This window comes from Euprymna scolopes, chromosome 5, assembly GCF_053919585.1.
Source record: "Euprymna scolopes isolate OS-2025 chromosome 5, ASM5391958v1, whole genome shotgun sequence".
Classification (NCBI taxonomy): Eukaryota; Metazoa; Mollusca; class Cephalopoda; order Sepiida; family Sepiolidae; genus Euprymna; species Euprymna scolopes.
The window spans coordinates 82182648-82203943 of record NC_136486.1 but is presented as its reverse complement, the minus strand read 5'-3'; the positions used below and the strand labels follow the sequence as shown (position 1 = coordinate 82203943).

The following is a 21296-nucleotide window of genomic DNA, read 5'->3' as shown; positions in this document are numbered from 1 at the left end:
CCTATCCTCCCCCTTTTTAATGGAGAATAGATAATATAGTGGATGTGTTATCGGCAGCTCCAGTAACTCGCGGTTCTCCTTTTTTGTCCCTCAGTCCTCATGAGTGATTTTTCTGACAAAGGGTGAAGAAAAAGCTGCTTTCCAGGTCGGTAGTATTTGGTGAACAGTAGTCTGAGATGTCGGAAATTTTTCTGTCTCTATTAGGAAAGATGGTGGGATCCTTCTACCGCTCCAGAAGATATCTCACTACTGATGCAATTCTCTATGTATATAAAAGCCAAGTACGTCCAAGAATAGAATACTGCTGCCATATCTGGGAAAAGCAGCCTATCCTGCCTTGACATAGTACAAAATAGACTTCGTGGCCTAGTGGGGGATGCCTTTTTCTCCCCCCTGCAACCTCTCTCCCACAGATGAGACGCTGCTAGCCTATCTTTGTTTTATCGTTATTTCCATGGCAGGTGCTCGTCTGAACTCCAATCTCTGGTCCCCCCTCGCCAATCTTTTACGAAAAACACCCGCTTAGCTGAATCCACTGTCAAAAGTTTTCCCCACTCTTTATCTGTGCCTAAATCAAAACATAGATTCCATGAACAAAGCTTCTTTCTTAGAACTGCACGCCTGTGGAACTCTGTTCCATCTGCCTGCTTCCCACCTGACTATAACTTGGATGTCTTCAAGTCCAGCGTAAACAAATTCCTGATGAACCGCCCCCTTAAGTAGACACTTTATTAAATCTCCACACTAACGTACTGTACTTGCAATAACCCTTATTCCTGAGTGGCTTCCGGGCCTTGATAAGTGGTGACCACCTTGTAAAAAAAATAGCATTCCCGAGTGGGCTGTGGACATTCGTTATACAATCATCGGGAAATGTGGTTAGAAATAGATCTAGAAGTGAGGCCTGCTGATCTTACTAGTCTGAGAAACGTGTCGGAAATGTAACCGTTTGTGACAGGGAATGAGCTATAGAGAAGCTATGTGTTGTGCTATCAGCTACATCTGTGTAAGTAGAGAATCCAAGCCAGTTACTGTGGTGGACATTGAAGTCACCAAATATATGCACTTGTGCTCTAGTATCGAGAGAGAGTGCTATACCTATGCTGCCAGAGACTTTGCTTATTAGAGCATAGTCCTGGGTTGACGGAGAGCGGTAGAGAAAATACAAGTAGCTCATATTATGTTGCATGTTTAGTCTGAAGTACATAAAGGCCTGGTCGTCTGATTCTAGTTTTGTTTTTTTAGTCAGGGAGAGAGTGTTACGAATATAGCCTCCAAGCTCGTGCATATCTCTGTCTGAGTCCTTACGCCAGAGAGGGGGATAATCAGGCATGTTAAAATGGTTAGAGGGAATGGAGGCGTTTAGGTTACTTTCACTTAAGGCTAAGATATCCGGGGTGTTTACTAGGAGAAATGATTTGACTTTTCTTTATAATCTAATGTTAATATTATAGCTCAATTATAAGTGTAATTTCTGATGCCCAGTGATCATTACGAATATTCTATATGAGTTGAAATCTTCAGCTTACATATAATCTCATGTACAAAGTGGTATTTCCTCCTGCATGGCTGGTATAGCTTAATAAAGAAAACTGCACAAAACTCGCTTCGTATACGATCTAGACTACTTATTCAAATCAAACCAAATCAAATTTATTCGGCAAAAATAGGAAAGGGCAACAAACCACGTAAAAAGACATATAAAACTTTTTTATATTCACATTTAGTCTGAAAACGACAATTTTGAAAGTCTTTATTATTAGTATTATCATTGTCATTTTTATTGCTATTTTTGTTATTCTTCTATTAATAGTAGTAGTAGTAGTAGTAGTAGTAACAGCCTATTAACCACGCATAGTAATTAATATGAAGTGAGCGGACAAAGGATATCATATGAAAAACTGACAATAATTGGTGAAGATTTGGTTTAATTCATTCGAATTCATCGATTTTTATATTTTATCTATTCTACTGTAGATTACGAATTTCAGCTTGACGGTACGAGTAACTATCCCCATTGTCTTTATTCTCGGCCCATGACACCATGAAAAAAAACCGATGGACACCTAATTATTTAATTAGACAGTCTCAATGACAGATGTGTTATCTTGATTGTATACTCAGATTAGTTTGTTACTTTTTATTTTTCGTGGTCCGAGTTTTTCTCATTTTCTTAGACAACCTTTATCATCAGTCGTATTAATATTTCTCTCTTTGTGATCGATAAATTGCAGCGCCGACTGCCCAAATAGTTATTTTTAACTCTCCAAAATTCTTTGATTAAACTAGTTAGCATAACATCTTGTCTAATTCTACGACTTATGTTATTATGTTACCCAGTTCCATATAGCGAGATTATTCGAGGCAAGACTAGTATATCGAACCTTTTGTTTTGTCTACAGCTCATTTTGTTTCTTAACTGTTTAACTACTTTTGACGAGATTACTCATGACAATTACGGCTAATTTAATCTCTTAACTGCTCGGTCCTCTTTTGGCGAGATTATGCGAGACAATTACGATTGGCGCCTAATCCAAAGGGCAAAAGGTATTATCTGTGCTTCCGACTTATTTTATGCAAGAATTATTGCAATTTCCCCCTTTTGTCACAATACTGTTTGACTTCACCATTTTTTCATCTTTGGCGGCCCCCCTATCTAACACGAACACTCTTTATTCACTTATTAACTCTAATTTTCGCTATATTGCAAGCTACTTTTGTTCGTAAACCGAACTATCAAAAGTTCAGTAACTAATAAAGCTGATAGCTAAGTTACATTTCATACCCGGGAAATTTGATTCGTTATCCGAATTCTGTTGGCAACTTTCGGACTGTCTACAGACAAAGTCTTCATAATCTACATCCTCCATTTCTGAATCCGAGGATTGTAACTAGCTTAAATACTTAATGGACATTTATCTTTCTACCACAGCGTGCCATTTTTCTAAGACAGGGCTCTAGTTTTAGAATCAACGGATAATATTGTATTAACGTCACTATCTTATTTGATCGCCAAGCAATTTCGCTTGCCATTACTTTTAAAATTAAAAATGGCTTTAAACATACCTATTCTGTGTTCGGTATTAGATGTATCCGAGTAACAAAATACCGTAAAATTAAAGCACCAGATACAGTTTATAAACTTACAAATAAAAAACAATTATGTCACTCTTGCAAAGAATTCGACCTGCATTTTTTAACTTTAGTAACCGTAAAATACAAACTGGGGGCATTTAGTATTCTCAAACGAGAGTCGAACCTTGGACAGCTCGAATACCAATTTGCAGGAATAAAATGCGTTAATTTCCACATGTTTAATTTTAATTTCTTACTTAAAACTTAATATACTACTTGCTTCGTTAACTAAACATGGAACATTGTCCACTATCATATAAAATAATAATATATAATGCTAGAACTTTTGTTTAACATTAAAGATAATATTCACATTGACCTAAGGTCACCACAAAACACCTTTTAGGAACTAAAATATGACCGGCAAACAGAAGAAATTCGAAAGAAAAGGAAAGAGAGAGAGAGAGAGAGAGAGAGAGAGAGAGAGAGAGAGAGAGAGAGAGAGAGAGAGAAAAGAACTAAAACTATTTCTATTTTTTTTCCAAATTTTTCCTCTCTTAGTTTGGTTAGTCTTGTTTTCTTAAAGTTTTCGTCTGGACTTGGTCCCTTCTAGACTCCTTCCTTTGCAAATGCATGGTTTCGTGGTAATTTTTTCTTCTTTTATCTTTTCTTCATTTTAACCCTTTCTTGAAAAAAAAAAGGCCTGGTCGGTACGACGCCAAATTATCTTCTGTAATGTTAGACAACACATTGTAGTCTCAGTCGCAAAGTGGACACATAATAGGAAAGAACTTCAACTCGCTTTTTCCATATTGTAACAACAATATTTATTTCCTCATTCTCCCGCCACGCGTGACTTCTCGTTACGACTGTGAAGTCACCCACATCTCTAACGTGGTCTCTCTCCTTTTTACAGTATTCTTCCTCACGGTGACATTACTCTGTTACATTAATCTTAATATATATATATATATATATATATACATTATATATATACATATATATACATTATATATATACATATATATACATTATATATATACATATATATATACATTATATATATACATATATATATACATTATATATATACATATATATATACATTATATATATACATATATATATACATTATATATATATACATTATATATATACATATATATACATTATATATATATACATATATATACATTATATATACATATATATACATTATATATATACATATATATATACATATATATATACATATATATATATATACATATATATATATACATATATATACATATATATACATTATATATATATACATTATATATATATACATTATATATATACATTATATATATACATTATATATATATACATTATATATATACATTATATATACATTATATATATATATATATATATATATATATATATATATATATATATATATATATATATATATATATATACAGTGTTGTGAAGTAGGCAATAAAAGTTGAAGCAAAGGAAAAATCAATGCAAAATAGAATGTATGAAAAAGATTGATATGAAATTGCTATTGCCACTCGTGTTTTAATATTATAAGACTATGCTAGTGCCCAGAAATGCTAGAAAAAATATGTACAATATTATAGGCCATAATTTCTTATGGGCTTCCGTACCTCAAACGTCTATTTGCCATACATACATGTATATTAGGAAAGAAATGGACATATGTTATTAACATAAATATATGTTGAGAGTCGTTTTGATATGTGACGATATGGGACGTGAAAAAGGTTTGTACAGTGTCTGACAAGCCTCGGGGGAGGTGGGGAGCAGACAAATGGCGAAAAGTAAATAAATAAGAAATTGTAGACTTACCACGTGCACACATGTGACCTTTCACACTTCTCACAGTTGGAATAACTCCGGGATCATAACAATAACACATTTATATCAATTGACTTGGCAGAATCAGTACATTGCAAGTGTAAAGAGAATACAAAGCTAAAGAGAGGGGGTGTTTGTTTGGTTGGGTTTGTACAAAGATTTTTTGGAATTGATGTTTGAACAACCGTTTTTGAGAAGTTGATTTTTCGGTTATCCTCTCTAAATACACACACATGCGCGCGCACCCACACACATATGTATGTTTGCGTGTGTACTTCCATCACGTCACGCAAAAATATAGCGACCAAAATACATGCCTTTTTTTAGTCTTCGGGTGAAACTATATTCCAAGTGATGAAAGGAAGCTAGAAAGTAAAAGTCAGACAACCACATCAAACATACCAAGCCGTTTGAAATGAATTCGAAAAGAGATTCTCTACTCCATGATCAAAGGTCGACAGTGAGCGTATTTTTCCTTTAGATCATCAAAAATGTTAAATAAAAATAATTAATAAAGGAAAAGTTAAATTACAATCATAATTCTATAATCTTATTTGGCTATTTATATATATCTCGAAAAATAGCAAGTGCGAACACTAACGAATCGTGAACAATTAATTTTTGTTGGTGTTTTCACACTAGATTAAAAACTTGATTAGAAAGCGAGACGTCTCTACCGACCAAGCACAATATGCAGGATGAAAGACCCAGATTTACTTATATTCATTACATCACCCTCCCGGATCTAAATTTTCCCGTGAAATGAACCTTAGTATTTTCTCTTCTTGGAGTCTGAACATAGTTTATTTACTTTTTTCTGGACCTTTTTTATGCAAGCCTTTCCGTAGTGATCTTTGACTCACTAGTATTTCTGACCTTGAGTTAAGGGATACCTCCATTGGAGAATTCTGACTTATCGGGACAGGAATTCCGAACGGGTCATATAGTACTTCTATTGGTATCTCTTCGGTACTTTCCGTAACCTTTGTATTGTGCCTGGGTCTCCACTGATTCCAATGTATTTTGCACGGAGATTTGTTTCCTTTTTATGTCATATATGACCTGTTCAATTAGACAGGTCATATATTTGAATACTACTAGGGATACTATTCTTTCTTCCAGTCCTTAAGGTTTTGCAGAAAATTTTGCCCCCCCCCACAAGTCATCTATTTTTCTTTTATTAATCTTCACCAGAATAGGCAACAATCTATCAAACAGAGTGTATTTTTATCGCGGACATTAACTCTGCTGACGATAACCCTGACGTTGTATTCGGGTTTGGTGTGATTCGGTAAACTGTAAAAAAAAATCTGAATACTTCTTTCTTTTGTGTGCACGCCTTTTAGTTTTTACTCATTTTCCAAGCTTAACTTATTTAGGGGTCGGTTCACCGCCATTTTTCTTGTTTGCACCTATGATTTTTGAACTGAGTAAAACCATTAAAATCTTTACCAGATAAGTAGAAGAAGAACTTGCCCTGCCTTTGATAACATTTATTTGTTATATATTTGTTTTGTTTTTAGACTACTTTTTCGTATCTTTGTGCATTGTAAAACAAACCCTATAATCAATTTATTGGCCCTGCATAGTCGAGTCGACAGGACATCACTGGCTGAATTTTTACCAGCGGATCTTGGTGCCAGATTCTCTGCATTGTTTCTAGTATTTTAACCCTACTGTATTATGCTCATCACAAAAATTGAGTGAACTTTTATTTATTTGTTATATTTGTTTAGTTATTAGTAGGTAGGTTACAGGGAGAATTCAATTCTAATTATTAAGATAAATGTTGTAAATCGTTACTTCAGCTAATAGAGAATTCAATCCATGCGTGGGGCTGTTTCGCCGACTTTCGGCTCTTCAGTATTTCTAGACATAAGGAGCGTTTTCAAACTAACATATATAACATTGCCAACAGTTATTTTTATATTTGGAATTAAAAGTTTAAAATTCAAAAGTTAATTATTATGATTCAATTGTGCTCTAAACAGAAACAGTCATTCCGAGTGTGCCCCTGTCTTATAAAAGAACCTCGTCGATTTTATACGTCGCTCTTTCTGGTTGTGTTGTGATAAAACTTTTCAAATGTACATGTTAGGCTGCATAAGATTGTTAACTTTATTTAAGGTTCTGTTCAAATTCCGTGCAAATTTCCGAGTTCGATAGAAATATTCCTGAGTTAGACAAGATACACTTGAAGAAGGTCAAAAGTTATATCGATTGAAACATTGTGCAGTAGTCCGAAGAATTCAAATACTATGAATAATGTTTCCGTCACACATTGTGTTATTGAGAATATATATTCCAAAATTCATAATGATCGGTTCATTAGTTATAGAATTGATCTTGTATTACGAATATATATATATATATATATATATATATATATATATATATATATATATATATATATATATATATATATATATGTGTGTGTGTGTGTGTGTGTACACTCTAAATGTTAAGATATACAAGAATAATTATAACGAGCACATCTTACCTACCATGTTGCCTAGAATATGTATTCCAAAAATCATGATAATCCATTTATTAGTTTAGGAGATTATTTTGCACATAAAATACATAAAGATTCTGAAGCACATAGTACTAACACTGCTCAAGAAGCCATACTCGGCTGAACCCTTTTCCCGATATTCATCAATGATCTTCTAAATTGTATTCTGAAATCATTTGTTGACAAATATACAAAATAACCATCTACATCTTCAAAGAGCATTTGTTATGAGATTTTTCTTATACTCACGCCATTGAATCACGTGGTGCAATGGAGAAAATGTAATTTTTATTTTTAATATTTTTAAAACCTAGCCTTTTTCCTTTCATCGCTATTGCTTGGATTCTCGCTTTTCCAGAGTTGAAATGAATGGTTTTGCCTTTGTAAAAGTTCCTGTTTTGATAAGCTCTTAGGACTAACTTTCACTCCAGACCTGAAATAGAAAACTTCCATCACATCCATTGCTAAGGTCGCAAATCGGACCTTTGTAGCCTTCAGAAAGTCTAACTTTTTACTCAATTCTTTACCTTTGCAAGAGATAGGTACGTTTCAAGACAGAGTACTGTTGTCGAAGTGGCGCTCAAAGCACTGCATTCTGTCTTAACAAAAGATATATCAGCTCTAGACAACCAACCAAAATCTTCTTGAATCAGATGGCAATAGGGGAGGGGGTGCACCTACGAAACTCCCATCATGTTTACTCAAACATTGTGTCTCGTAAGTGAGACCAGACATCATTTTACTGTCATGCGGCATGTTTTAGTGCTTAATTGACACGCATTGTCAAGGAAAAGAAACAACAACAACAATAGCAGCAGTAGCGAAAAATTCAAGGAGAAATCTCAAGAGAAAAACAAATAAACAAATATTATTTTAAAAATTTTAATGTGAAAAAAGAATTACAATGTTGCAAATGAAAACATTTAATTTGGTGCAATAAAAAAATAGTGTCAAAATGTAAAATCTTTACCAACATTATTGATCCATCGTAAAATATGAATGAAAATAGAATTACGAATTATGAATACATTTGTAAAAAAAGATAAAAACAAAACAAAAACAAAAAAAACACGGTAAAAGTTCTTTTTTTTTTTCGTGTGAGATTGCTCGTCACTCTTGAGACAAAAATCTTTTTGATAATGTCGTTTTTAAATTAGTTTTTTTTTTTTACATTTTTTTTTATAGAAATGTTGAATTTGGGAACATTTTTATAGAAATGTTGAATTTGGGAACATTTCTTTTATTTGCTTTTCTGCAAGCACACGAAGAAGCTGTAATTTGGAATCTATCGAAACCATTTCGTTTCAAACACCCACAGGCTGTTGCAAGACTTTATGGACTGTAACTGTAATCCTCTTCTTCCAACAAACCTGGCGGAATATAATCTGAAGATGAAAAGAAAATGTGAAGGTTTATTTACTGGCAACTTTTTACAATGCTTTTTTGTAGTCACAGTTTTACCAGGATTTAATTAATCTTCCTGTATACTATCAAACAATTTCAATCTTTTTACTTTAATGCTTCTTGCGTTGTCGAAATTGTTTTAGCGTTTCATATTATTCTTCTGAAATGAGCTGATCGTTGCCAATTTTTTTTTTAAAGAGAATTAACTTTTCCATATGTGATCATACGATTGAGTAATAATTTGTTTTTATTTCCCTAAATTAACATTACAATTCCTCAACTACGCTCTTATGACTTTATTGATTTTCGGTTTAGTCCTTATAGAACCCATGTGTCAAACGTCTTTGATTTCCACAGTTGCTTGAGGTGCCCCAAAACTGTCTGCTTATTTATACCTCAGAAGTTATTGCTTATGTTGTGCTTTCGAATACTATAGAAAAATGGACATATTCAACATTTCAATAATAGAAAAAAACATTATTTTCCTGACAACTTTATATCAACGGTATCAAAACGAGATGTCATACGTTCATCTATTTTATGAATATTAAAATGTTCTGTCACTTACCATTACATCTGTAGACAAGATCTGACCAAATAACCATTTCTTGAGAGAAACAAAACACGCCTAAACGTCCACCTTTCAACGTGAAGTCATAGATGTTACCTGAATCTGCAATTAATTCAGTTTCCTCGAAGAATAAAATTCTGAAAGTGGAAAATGTATTCGTCAATTAGCTTTTCATAAATGTTGATATGACATTTCAAATTTTCTTATCGGAAAATCTCCTTCATATGAGACAAACTCTTTAAGGTAGCTGACCTATTTCCAAACTATAAAGAAAACAAAAAAAAATCGACATAACGCTGTTAAAAAATTAAAAGACGAAAATACGTTTTAAAACCAAGAGAGACACACAGTCCATATCGTACTCAAGGAATAATAATTAGTGGGTCATAGTTTATAAAGATTCAGTTGAAAGTTAAAATGTTGAATTGTTAATTCTTTAAAATAGGCAAACCAAGCGAACAGATACCTGATACCTCATCCTTAGCGGACGGATCGATATCTTGTTCAAACCCATTCATAAATATTTGTAGTTAATACTTCCAGTGTAAAACACCAGGATGAAAACTTGTTTATACTCATATAACTTCATGTTCCAAATTTAGCTTGGATATTTAGTAAAATAAATATCAGTTTAAACGATTCCGCGAAAGATAAAAACACTATTTGACGATAAACTTTCGTTTGGCTCACGAAAAGTGTTGAAAAGTTGATCTTTTAAAAAAATTGGCTCACAACTATAAACAGAAAGTGTAGCCAACCACAATATTTTCAAACCTTAAACACGCATTTCCAAACCAAAGTCGGCCATGATGCTACTACTCACATATTCTTACCAGCAGAACTTTAGTCCGACTATAACCTACCAAGCATTAGAACATAAATAACCGTGCGTCATGCTTGACACTTTGGGACCACTCAGTAAGAATACTCATACTTCTTCCACATTCTTACTTAAACAAATACAATCTTTTCTTATATGCATTTGAGAACTTTATAACGCATATAATGACTTAGATATAAATTGTTGTCACGGTTAATAGACACTTTTCGTTTAGTGCTTATTGTTCCACTTAATTCTCAGCAAACATTTCTGAATAAATGAACAAATTCCGTGTAGACATACTGAACGAAAAAGCCGACCTTGGCCCTAGGCCGGCCAAAGAAATTGATCAGATTTCTACTTTTCATTTTCTTCGTCTTCATTCTTTCTCTAGATGTTTGTTTTCATTTTTGTATATCCATGTATAAACAATGACACGAACCACCCACTTTAAATAGGAAACGGCTGTTCATTTAATTTCTTTCTTTTTTTTTTTTTGTAAATATCATATATAAATATATATAAAAGAAAATTTTTTTCAGCGTTTGTGCTGATTCAAGAAAAATATAAGATAAACGATTACAAATCTACAAGTTAGGATAAAAAGAGTATGATTTATTATTTATAGCAATTTTCTGTTATAAAAGATACACATTTTGGTCAGCTTATAATGCAATATTCAACTTTTCGAGTGTAAGATTAGCGTTGCCCGTTGCGGTCGAGAACTCTTCAACTTCTAGTTAATAGCCTGTGCGTTTTGTGGCAGAAGTATTGTTTATATGTAGAACGAGTATTAGTAAAAGTAGTGATGATGGTATATAGAATTCATTATATATATATATATATATATATATATATATATATATATATATATATATATAATTGAAATTTGTAAGCTCCTTTAAGCGTCTTTAAAATTCAAATTTAAAAACTTTGAATAAACAAACTCTTTTGGAAAGTACGTTAAAATGCAACTATATATTTTTTCTTTTTTTAATTGAAATATTTCTTATTAATTTCGGATGAGACCATCCTTCTTCAGAGTTCTTTAGTTTTTTGGTCTTTTTCCTCGCAAGTAAAAAATGTGCCCGTCCTTCGTGTTGTTGACGCACGTGATTTTGTTCTGTTGGGACTTTCTAGTGAGCTTCAAGGCGCGTGTTCGCCGTATTGTAAAAAAAATGAAATTTGTAAGCTCTTTTAAACATTTTTAGAAATATTTCAAATAAAAAAATAAAATGTTTGTATGTTAACTTGTTTTCCAAAATAGTCTGCCTGTTTATTCAAAGTTCTTTTCTAATTTCTTATATAAACTTTGAATTGAAAGGTTCTCTGTGTAATACCATTTCGAAATGGCTTTTTCCTTTTTACTTAGTGATACATTCCATATGCTATATTACTACAGAAATTAATTACAACTTCAATGGCATAATTAACATGATGTTTTGAGGTGATAATAATTGGCCAGTGATCTAGATGATAGATAGTGTGGATATACAGTAGGACATCCTGCTTTTATTTTTGATTCTGTTGTATTTTTAAGGCGTAAATATGAACATGAGAAAATCAGATTTTGCTTACATAGCAAATTAGTTAAATAAAAATAAAATATAAGTAAACACAAAACTTGTTTGCACTTATATGAAATATGATCAACAAATTTGCACGCTACCTGATCAAACCCTTGTATGGCCTGTGAATCAGTTCCCATCTGTAAGCTTTCCTTTCTTTCCAACCTTCATTTCGTGGGTCTTTCCATAAAAGTTTAACCTAAAAAAACATAATTTATGTTTTTTTTTTACATTTTTAAAAAAATATTTTGTTTAAATGTGTTGCCAACGAGCCTTAATATTTTTATTTACATCTTATTTACATCTTATTTATTTATTTAATTAACCAAATTTACAGAAGTTATTTAATTTTCGCAGAAATGTAAAAACAAATCAAGTCATTTGTTTTGTATGAAAAAGTGACATATAGTTAAAAAAAATTACAGATTGACACCTTTCTTTTACTACCCCTGCCCCCTACAAAAATTACATGTGAACAGCTTGCAAAACAGAAAGATAAAAAGTGTTTCTTTTACTGACTGAAATAAGAATTAATTAGATGTTGTATTTACAGATTTAAGAGGGAGAGAGAGAGAGACAGAGAGAGAGAGAGACAGAGAAAAACAGACAGACAGACAGACAAAGAAAGAAAGAAAGAAAGAAAGAAAGAGAGAGAGAGGGGGGGGGAGAGATTAGTTTATTTTTCTTTAAAAAATATTACTGGGGTATTTCTTCTGTAAAAATGCGAAATCTAGTTCGTATAATGTTTTTGTAATGCATTATTCGGTCAAAAGATAAACAAACACATTATCCACAATCGTAAATGTATGGATTTAACGAAATTTTGGGTTCGTCACCAAAATCCGTTTTTCATGGTAACAAAAAGGAAAGAAAAAAAGGGGAAAAAAACATTTATGGCAAATTTCTCAGAAAAGAGTAACTAGTGGAAATGAGCAAAAGAAATACAGACCCGATTAAGTTTAAAATGATCCAAGTTTATTAAAAGAAAAAGTTATCGATTGCCTTTATTTCCCAAGGCTGGGGTTAAAAAGACCCTTAAGAAACATTTAAAAATACATAAAAAAATACAAAAAAGACGTCAATCCTTACTTGCAAGAAAGGTTGAAAGAAAACACCATATAAAAAACGGAAAACAGTCCTTGTTTAGAATTCAGCCCTTTTAACAAAATGTTCGGTCTTTCTTTGACAAAATGTTCTTTTTTTTTTCTTTTCCGAAAGGACAAACAAAAAGTTTCTTTGACCTAAAATGGGAGAACGAAGTAATTTCCTTTGTGAAGGCTCATGTGCCTTTTAATTCAAAGGGATGAGAAGACCATAAAGCCGCTTTGGTAGGCTTTATGTGTACAAATACGGGGTAAATTTTTGAATTATGGAAGATTTCCTTTCTGAAGGAAACTTCGGTTGAAAAATCTTTCAAAGATGGGATTTCCTTTCTAGGGGCGATATTCTGCTTGTCTCGTCAGCGAAATTAAATTTTGTTCTTCTTAGAAAAGAACTCCTCAACACACGGTAGTTTCCTTCGTTAGTCCTTTGAGAATAATAATTTATCAGTTGTAAGACTCGTTTGTCTTTTAATAACCGGTATTAATCTTCCAGTCGTAAGACCTTGTCGTCTTATAATGACTGAGAATAAAATAACGTTAATAGTTTAGTACCAACCAATGAAGTTCTAAACAAACGTCTTTCTCCAAAGGAGGAGAGAAAAAAAAACGTAGAATTTAACGTCAAGAATCCTTTCTGACGGAGCCGAATAGCGTCCTTCTTCTTGGCCGGCTAGATTCGAACTGACGAAAAAGGGCAAAAGCCCTTTCCTCCTCCTCCTCCTCCTCCTCCTCCTCCTCCTCCTCTACAGAAGGTAGGAGTGGAGCTGGCTGCTAGAAAGCGAACTATGCCGATGCTGATGATGATGGAAGTAACCTGCCAGTCAAGGAATGCGTTCCTTGACCCAAATGACGAGATGTTGAATAAAAAAATAAATAAAAATTATTTCTCTATTAAAAATTTCAACAGGATGAAAGTAATTGTAATAATGTTTCGGTTTATTATTTGTAACTGCATATGGAAGATTGAATTTGTACTGTTTTTTTTTTGTAATTGGATAACGTTTGATTAGCATGTTTTTTGTAGTAATAGCCATCCATAGATTTCAGTGCTTAATGCAACGTCTTTAAGTCGAACACATGATTTGTCTTACTGTATGAACATGTAAGCTATTTTTGCTTATCATAATAAGCAGAAGGCAATTGTGGAATAGTCAACATTTACAGTTATATATATATATATATATATATATATATATATATATATATATATATATATATATAATAGAAAAAGTTCTCGCATGTTACTTTGTATACTTTTATTACTTTAGCAACTTTTCATATTAAATTTTCTTTATATTTACTCGTTTAAATATCAACCGTGTCTTCTTACATGCAAACATTTAGTAAACGTGATCTTTCGAAAACATTTCTAAATTATACCCGATTTCAGAAAACTATTTTATGTGTTGTGTCCATCCTAACTTGTAAAAATCCTCACCCTGCTAAACTACATGGTGCCAAATTGCAGAGTTAATTTCGTCAAGTTAAATTCTATTTGCTACATCATGTTTCGTTTTATTTCAAACTGTATATTTCCTTGAATAAATTCCGATTATGAACTGATCGCCTTGAATAATTGAAAACATTATTACCTGATCGTGTGTGTTGCCTGTATGCCATAACGCATTTCGTAAATATTGGCCAGGTCCTGTTGATGAATTGACCAATTTCAGTTGGATTCCGGGTTCAGCTACGGCACGGAAAGGAGTTGAATGCCAATATGTTTGCGTGTTCTTTTTCCACATGACGACGTAAAAATGAGAACTGTCTTGGTAACTGAATATAAAACCAGCATAATCATCATCGACTTCAGTGTTTACATAAAATGTGCCACTGAAATCAACGCCAGCGAAAGCCGTGTAACCTGAAAGAAAAAATGCTTATAAGACTTACAAGGTGACAATGCAGTGCAGTTTGAATATTTGTGCTTGTTTTGTTGTACACATTCGCTTCTCTTCTGAAATAAGATTTGAATGACTACTGGAGAGAACTTGGATGCCTACTAAATTCCTAGAAAATCTGTACGAGTGTTTGTCAGGACAACCTGGCATGATGATACTTTTTACTACAAGTAAAATCTGACTAAATATTCAAAATCATGTAGTATTCGTGGCCCAAATAAGATCTCCTTGGTATGGCTAGCTAACACAGGCTTTTACGAGGAATGCTGTACCTTCTCCGAGTGATGTAGGATCAAGAGACCACAAGAAAGATACACTATAACATGTTTAAATGGTCAGTTGTGGAAAGGAAAATTATACTCCTAACTTGTTTATTCAGTCATTGTTTGAGAAGTAATGGAGACATTTAATGGAATATCCGAATATCTATGTATCTGATATAGAGATCAGGTGATCATGCCCGTGAATAAAGCCCCTTGATGTTTTAGAACTGAAATGAAACATGCAAGAAAGTGATATTTTATTTTTTTTATTAAGGTGAGACAAAATTATTACTCTGCTTAAAAAATCGACAACACTTACTAATAGCAATTCCTGGGTCGCTATTCATTGTCTGTACAATTTCAGCTCCCTATAACAGAAAAGAATACATTTTTTTAAAACATAATACGACAATTGAGAAATGGACAATATCATTTTAATAATATTCATTTTCAAAAGCTTGTCAACATTCAAAACCAAGTAAACCACGAAAGTAAGAATACATTAGATGTGTTATTCGGTGTTCTCGAAATATACATTGAAGTTGATCCTCTTCACAATCACCACATCAATTAGAATGGCAAAGTGCATCACTTTTGTTAACTCTCTCTATATAACTCAAATAAGATGGCATGCGAACGACATTTACGATATGGTTTATGAAAATGTTGATGACGAAAATGGGAACCAGCAGCCAATCAGAGGAAATTGTCTTAAACCGTCAATCTTGAAAAATTGCTGTGGTAACCAATAGCCAATCAGAAAAAAACCGTCGCTCACGTGAACATCAGTAATTTTATTATAACTTTTGTTTTAATGAACGAAAATTGAAAATTTTCATTTCAAAATATAGCTGAGAAGGTAATCTATGAACTGTACAAATTGTTTGAAATTTGGTCGCAAAATGAGTAAGTGGTGAAGTTTTAAAGCAGTTCTAAATGAGTAAAAAGAACACTTAACCATATATTAAAACATGGTAGTGTTTGAATGATAAGCCTCATTTCTTTCTTAAAATCTTTCCCTACATTCAAACAATATTGTGTAACTTTGCCCTTTTTTGAATGTTTGAATGATAAAAAGAGCTTTAAAAATATTTTATAAAAAGTCGAAATAAGTTTTTTTTTGTTTACTAAAATATACACATTTTTGTTTGATTTAAATGTAAATACAATCATTTTTGTTCTGTTTCATTATTTTATGAATAAACCATTGAATTTAGAAACTACAGAATGAAATATATAGTTTTTCCACAGAAACAACATTGCATATTGAATAATAAGCGGTATTCACCCGGCATTGCTCGTGTGAAGATACAGTGCTGATCGGAAATAATTTCAATCATGTTTACAATTTTTATTTAAAATAAAAAGTTAAAAATTAATTTTGCAATGTCTGGCCACGTAACAGAAAAATATGTCTGTGATTTCTTTAAAAACCCTACTTGTAAAACGGCAAATGTCTTTCGAGAATTGAAATGATTACTGTAAATCTTAAAGAACACGAATGAAAATAAAGCTCAGATATAAATATATGTTATGCAACTTAAATATAATCCTGCCTGTTGTCTTCTGTACATTATTAATAGATTGAGTGTTATTAGTTACATTACGGTTTGGACTGTTGTCGTTGAATATAAATATACAACGACGATGCAAATAACGGTTTGAAACATGTAAATAAATATTTTATTTGATTTAGTTTTATCTACATTGATGGCATATTAACCCATTTAAAGTTATTTAATGTCAAACACGTCTTTTGTAAACGATTCACCGTAAACTCTGGAGATAAATTAGAATTTCACAAATAACCGAAGGCATCCTCAAAGAAATTACGTAAGTATTTAAGTTACGGAGTCGGAAGATATATGTACGAATCGACTCCTAGGGTTCCAAAACTTTTGATTCCGACTCATAGAATTTTAAAATATCCAACTTCGACTCCTTTGTTGATTCTTTGGAGATTAAAGACCCAACCGAGAATTCTACTCCTAGCATTCTTAAGGCGGCATATCCTTCTCTACAATTATGATTAATACGTGAATACAGCAACTAGATTTCATCTTGGTTTGCTTAGACTTACGTAATTCCCATCGGTATAAATCGCACAACTTTCTTTGAAATACGTTAACCAATAAGATTTAAATACTTTTAAAATTTTATTCCCGATAATGAAATTTTATTTGGTAAGAACAAGTAATATTTCGATGATTCACTTACCTGGTTAAGAATGACCCAGTTGGGATCAATTTGAGAGTCTCCTTCTGGATCAAGAATAACGGTTTGATAAGCTCGAAAATCAGTTGCGTAGATATTGCCATTGTGTGGACAGACGTCAATGAAATCCTCACTTCCATCGCCATCTTTGTCCGTCTCACAAATATCGCCGACGCCATTAGCTAAAAAGAATTGAATTTTGAAAGAATGTTTTCTTAGTTTTTTTCATTTGAACAATCTAAAGAAATAAAAATAATGTAAATGTAAATATAATTGAACAAGAGAGATTTAACCAGTAAAAATCACGTTTCAATAAATTCGACACCGCAATTCTCTTAACGTCGCAATGATATCACTTAAACGAACAATGCCTTTCGAAAAATAAACAAAACATACACACACGACTTTTTTTAATTACAAAATCCAAAACAATTTTACTTCTTACAAAAAATGTTTATTTGTATTTATCACTTAAAAAAATAAAAACTTATAAATTTTCTATCGTGAAAAATGGAAAGCACAAAAATTATTCGTGTCAATTTACCAATAATTTATCACCTTTTTGTGATGGAATGTTTTACTTAAAAATGTTCTATTGTTGCAGGATAACACATTAGAGAAGCACATGAACCATAATGATACATAGGTTTTGCATATGAGCTTTTATTCTTGTCAGAAATTGTTATCTGTCAATTAATTTGGGAGCTTCAAATCACTTTTTAAATATAAACAGTGTCATCGAACATTTTATTTAAATACTAACGGGGGTACCCGGCGTTGCCCGAGTGTTTGTTTCCGGGACGGGGGGGGGAGTTTAAAAAAATGTTATGGTAGGTAAGTAGGAAGGATCAAACCCGGAGTCATGAGTAAAAGTAGGAAAATAAAGTGTGAAAAAAAAAAAAAAACCATCTGCAACGTTAACAGTTCGGCCACCAAGAAAAGTCCATTCCAGTTGTTTAGGAAAAAAAAAACAAAAAAAAAACGACTACGGTAGGTCGGCGCGAACGTGAAAATATAATGTGAATTGTCCAGCACGCTAACCGCTACGCCACAGAGCACTGCAGCTTAGTTTAGTGATTTTAAATAACTTCACATGAAAGAACTCCGAAGCCAAACCGGTGTTCTCTTCTCAACTGTTCGTTGTGAACGATCCCCAAACGGTGTTAAGTGGTGGCAGGGGGAGGAGGAATTTATTAGAGAGAAAATATTTTACCACTTCCATTGATCTTAACCGATTTTGGCCGTGACTTCTCAGCAGAAAAAGTATAGAAATCTAAGATTATCGAGGAATTTGAGAAATAATAAGCCTATAACACACCTCAGATATTGTTCTGCCGTTTGTGCATATTATATTTGCATGAAATATCTTGATTTTTAATCCTATTAATGTCAAAATCAGACGGGAAAAATGAGTTCATTTTATTTATATAGATAGAAGAAGAAGAAGAAGAAAGAATAGAAGAAGATAGAAGAAGATAGAAGAAGATAGAATAGAATAGAAGATAGAAGATAGAAGAAGAGAAGAGAAGAGAAGATAGAAGATAGAAGAGAAGAGAAGAGAAGAGAAGAGAAGAGAAAACGTCACAATAATTTCTTCGGAATTTAAGAACTATTTTGTGTATCTCTCAAGTTGTCAATTCGAAAAAAGTTTACAATTTAGATGCAAGCGTCAAATATTACGATTCTTTTGTGCCCCCCCGCCTAAAGAAAAAAAAAACAGTATTTTCTGTCGTATTGTATCAATGAAAACTTTGAATAATTCTTAATTCAGTTTATTAACTGAAAAAAAAAAACAAAAACAAAAAACAAACAAAATTAACACTGCAGTTTCCGTAAGAAGCGATTTATCTTCAACAAATAATGCATGTCATGATAACAGTGTCCGCTTTGGCAGCCGAGTATCATCGGCTGCCAAAGCGGACACTCACAAACGAGAGCTCCCCAGGCATCAGACAATAACCCTACTCTCCTTTAGGGTTATTTATATATAAAAAAAAATGGCTATATTCTAATCCCACCCCAAAGAGACCAATACAAACAAAATGAGTACGGTAATGTATTATAGTAAAAAAAAAAAAAAAAAAATCAGACAATCATTTTTTTTTTTTTTTTTTTTTACATGGAAGTCACCTCTTATCAAGGCCCGGGGGCCACTCAGGGATAAGGATTATTGCGTGTACAGTAATCAAATGGATAATATCGTAGTAATCGTTAGTAATGGAAATCTGATACAGTGTCTTACTTAAGGGGGCGGTTTATCAAGAACTTGTTTATGTTGGACTTGAAGACATCCAAGTTGCAGTCAGATGTGAAACAGGCAAACGGAAGAGAGTTCCACAAAGAAAGAAGCTTTCTTCATGGAAGTTTTGATTTAGGCACATATAAAGAGTGGGGAAAATTACTGACAATAGTTTCAGCTAGACGGGTGTTTTTCGTGAAAGATTGGCGAGGGGGGAACCAGAGATTGGAGCTCAGACGAACACTTGCCATGGAAATAACAATAAAACAACGACAGGCTCGCAACGTCCCTTCTGTGGGAGAGAGGTTGCAGGGAAGATAAAAGGGCATCCCCACTAGGCTACGAAGTCTATTTTGTACTCTGTAAGGCAGGATAGGCTGTTTTTAGCAGCTCCTGCCCAGATATGGCAACAGTACTCCATCCTTGGACGTACTTGGCTTTTATATATGTAGAGAATTGCATCATTAGTGATATATCTATTGGAGCGGTAGAAGGATCCCACCATTTTTCCAGCGACCTTGGCAACAGATTTGATGTACATGTTCCATTTCAGATCAGGAGTAATGGTCAATCCCAGAAGCTTGTCAAAACATGGAACCTCCACAAGATGAGAGCCATCCATTTCAATTGATGCCAGAGCGTTGATGATGGAAAGATAGAAGCTTGCTTTTAGATGCATTAAAAGTAACCAACAACCTCTTCCCCCATTGTACCACGCGCTCAAGATCAGAGGAGAGAGAATCAGAGAGAACTTTGTCATTTACTGCCTTTGATGTGTTGCCATAGATGGTTGTGGCTATCAGCATAGATGTCAACGAATGATTTAAGTATGTGTTTTGGGAGATCATTGATGTAGATCAGGAAGAGAGTTGGGCCCAGGATGGACCCTTGATGGACACCAGCATTAATACTGTGGGCTTCTGATTTCTGCCCATCAACCACTACTCTTATGCGCCTGTCAGAGAGAAATGATTTAATAAGTGAGAAAACATTTCCAGTTATATCATAGCTGGAAATCTTGTGAAGTAGACCTTTATGTCATACCTTATCGAAGGCCTTTGATATGTCAAGAGCAATTACCCTAGAAAGGAAGCCTTTCTCGAGAGATTCACTAATCCTATGAGATATTACTGTTAGCACATCTGCTGTAGATCTAGCAGAACGGAAATCATATTGCATGTCACTGCTGAGGTGGTTGACTACTTCTTTATTTAATATGGATTCCAGCAACTTACTCATGACACACAGGAGACTTATTGGTCTGTACTGAGAGGGAGATGTCCTGCCACCTGAATTCTTAAATACAGGGCATACTGATGAGTTTTTCCAGGGTGTTGGAAAGCAATTTTCCTTAAGACAATCATTAATTCTAACATGCTTTCATAATGAAAGATTCAAATATTATTTTAGGGGGATCGATGAAGATACAATATGTTGAAATAGTGATTTCTTATCTCTGAACTTAGGTGACAAGATGATGAATTTATAATGAAGAAAATGTTGCGCACAATCTAACCGCACTTCTCATAGTCTAAAATATGTTAAGTTTAGTGGCAAGGAGACATTCAAGACGATCAGAAGCAACGCTGGAATGAGTAGAGTGACAGATTGGTGTTATTTACAAAAGCTATAATATACTCTACTATTTCACCTATGACAGAAAGGAGGAGGAAGATGGGAGATAGATTCACACCTTTCCCTAGTGGATGGTGAGAGAATTCGACCAGATATTCCCAAACAATAAATACTGTATA

General features: G+C 33.2%; 1 protein-coding gene across 1 annotated transcript in view; it reads right to left on the bottom strand.

Moving 5' to 3' along the window:
- Positions 1–8325: 8325 nt before the first annotated feature.
- Positions 8326–21296, bottom strand: part of LOC145276891 (cartilage oligomeric matrix protein-like) — a 131823-nt gene continuing 118852 nt past the window's right edge. The window contains exons 19-24 of the mRNA XM_080128326.1: positions 17307–17485; positions 15409–15457; positions 14518–14789; positions 11924–12021; positions 9432–9571; positions 8326–8844 (exon numbers count right to left, since the gene is read on the bottom strand). Of these exons, the coding sequence (XP_079984452.1) occupies positions 8792–8844; positions 9432–9571; positions 11924–12021; positions 14518–14789; positions 15409–15457; positions 17307–17485 (791 nt within the window). The 3' untranslated portion in view covers positions 8326–8791. The remainder of the gene's footprint in view (positions 8845–9431; positions 9572–11923; positions 12022–14517; positions 14790–15408; positions 15458–17306; positions 17486–21296) is intronic.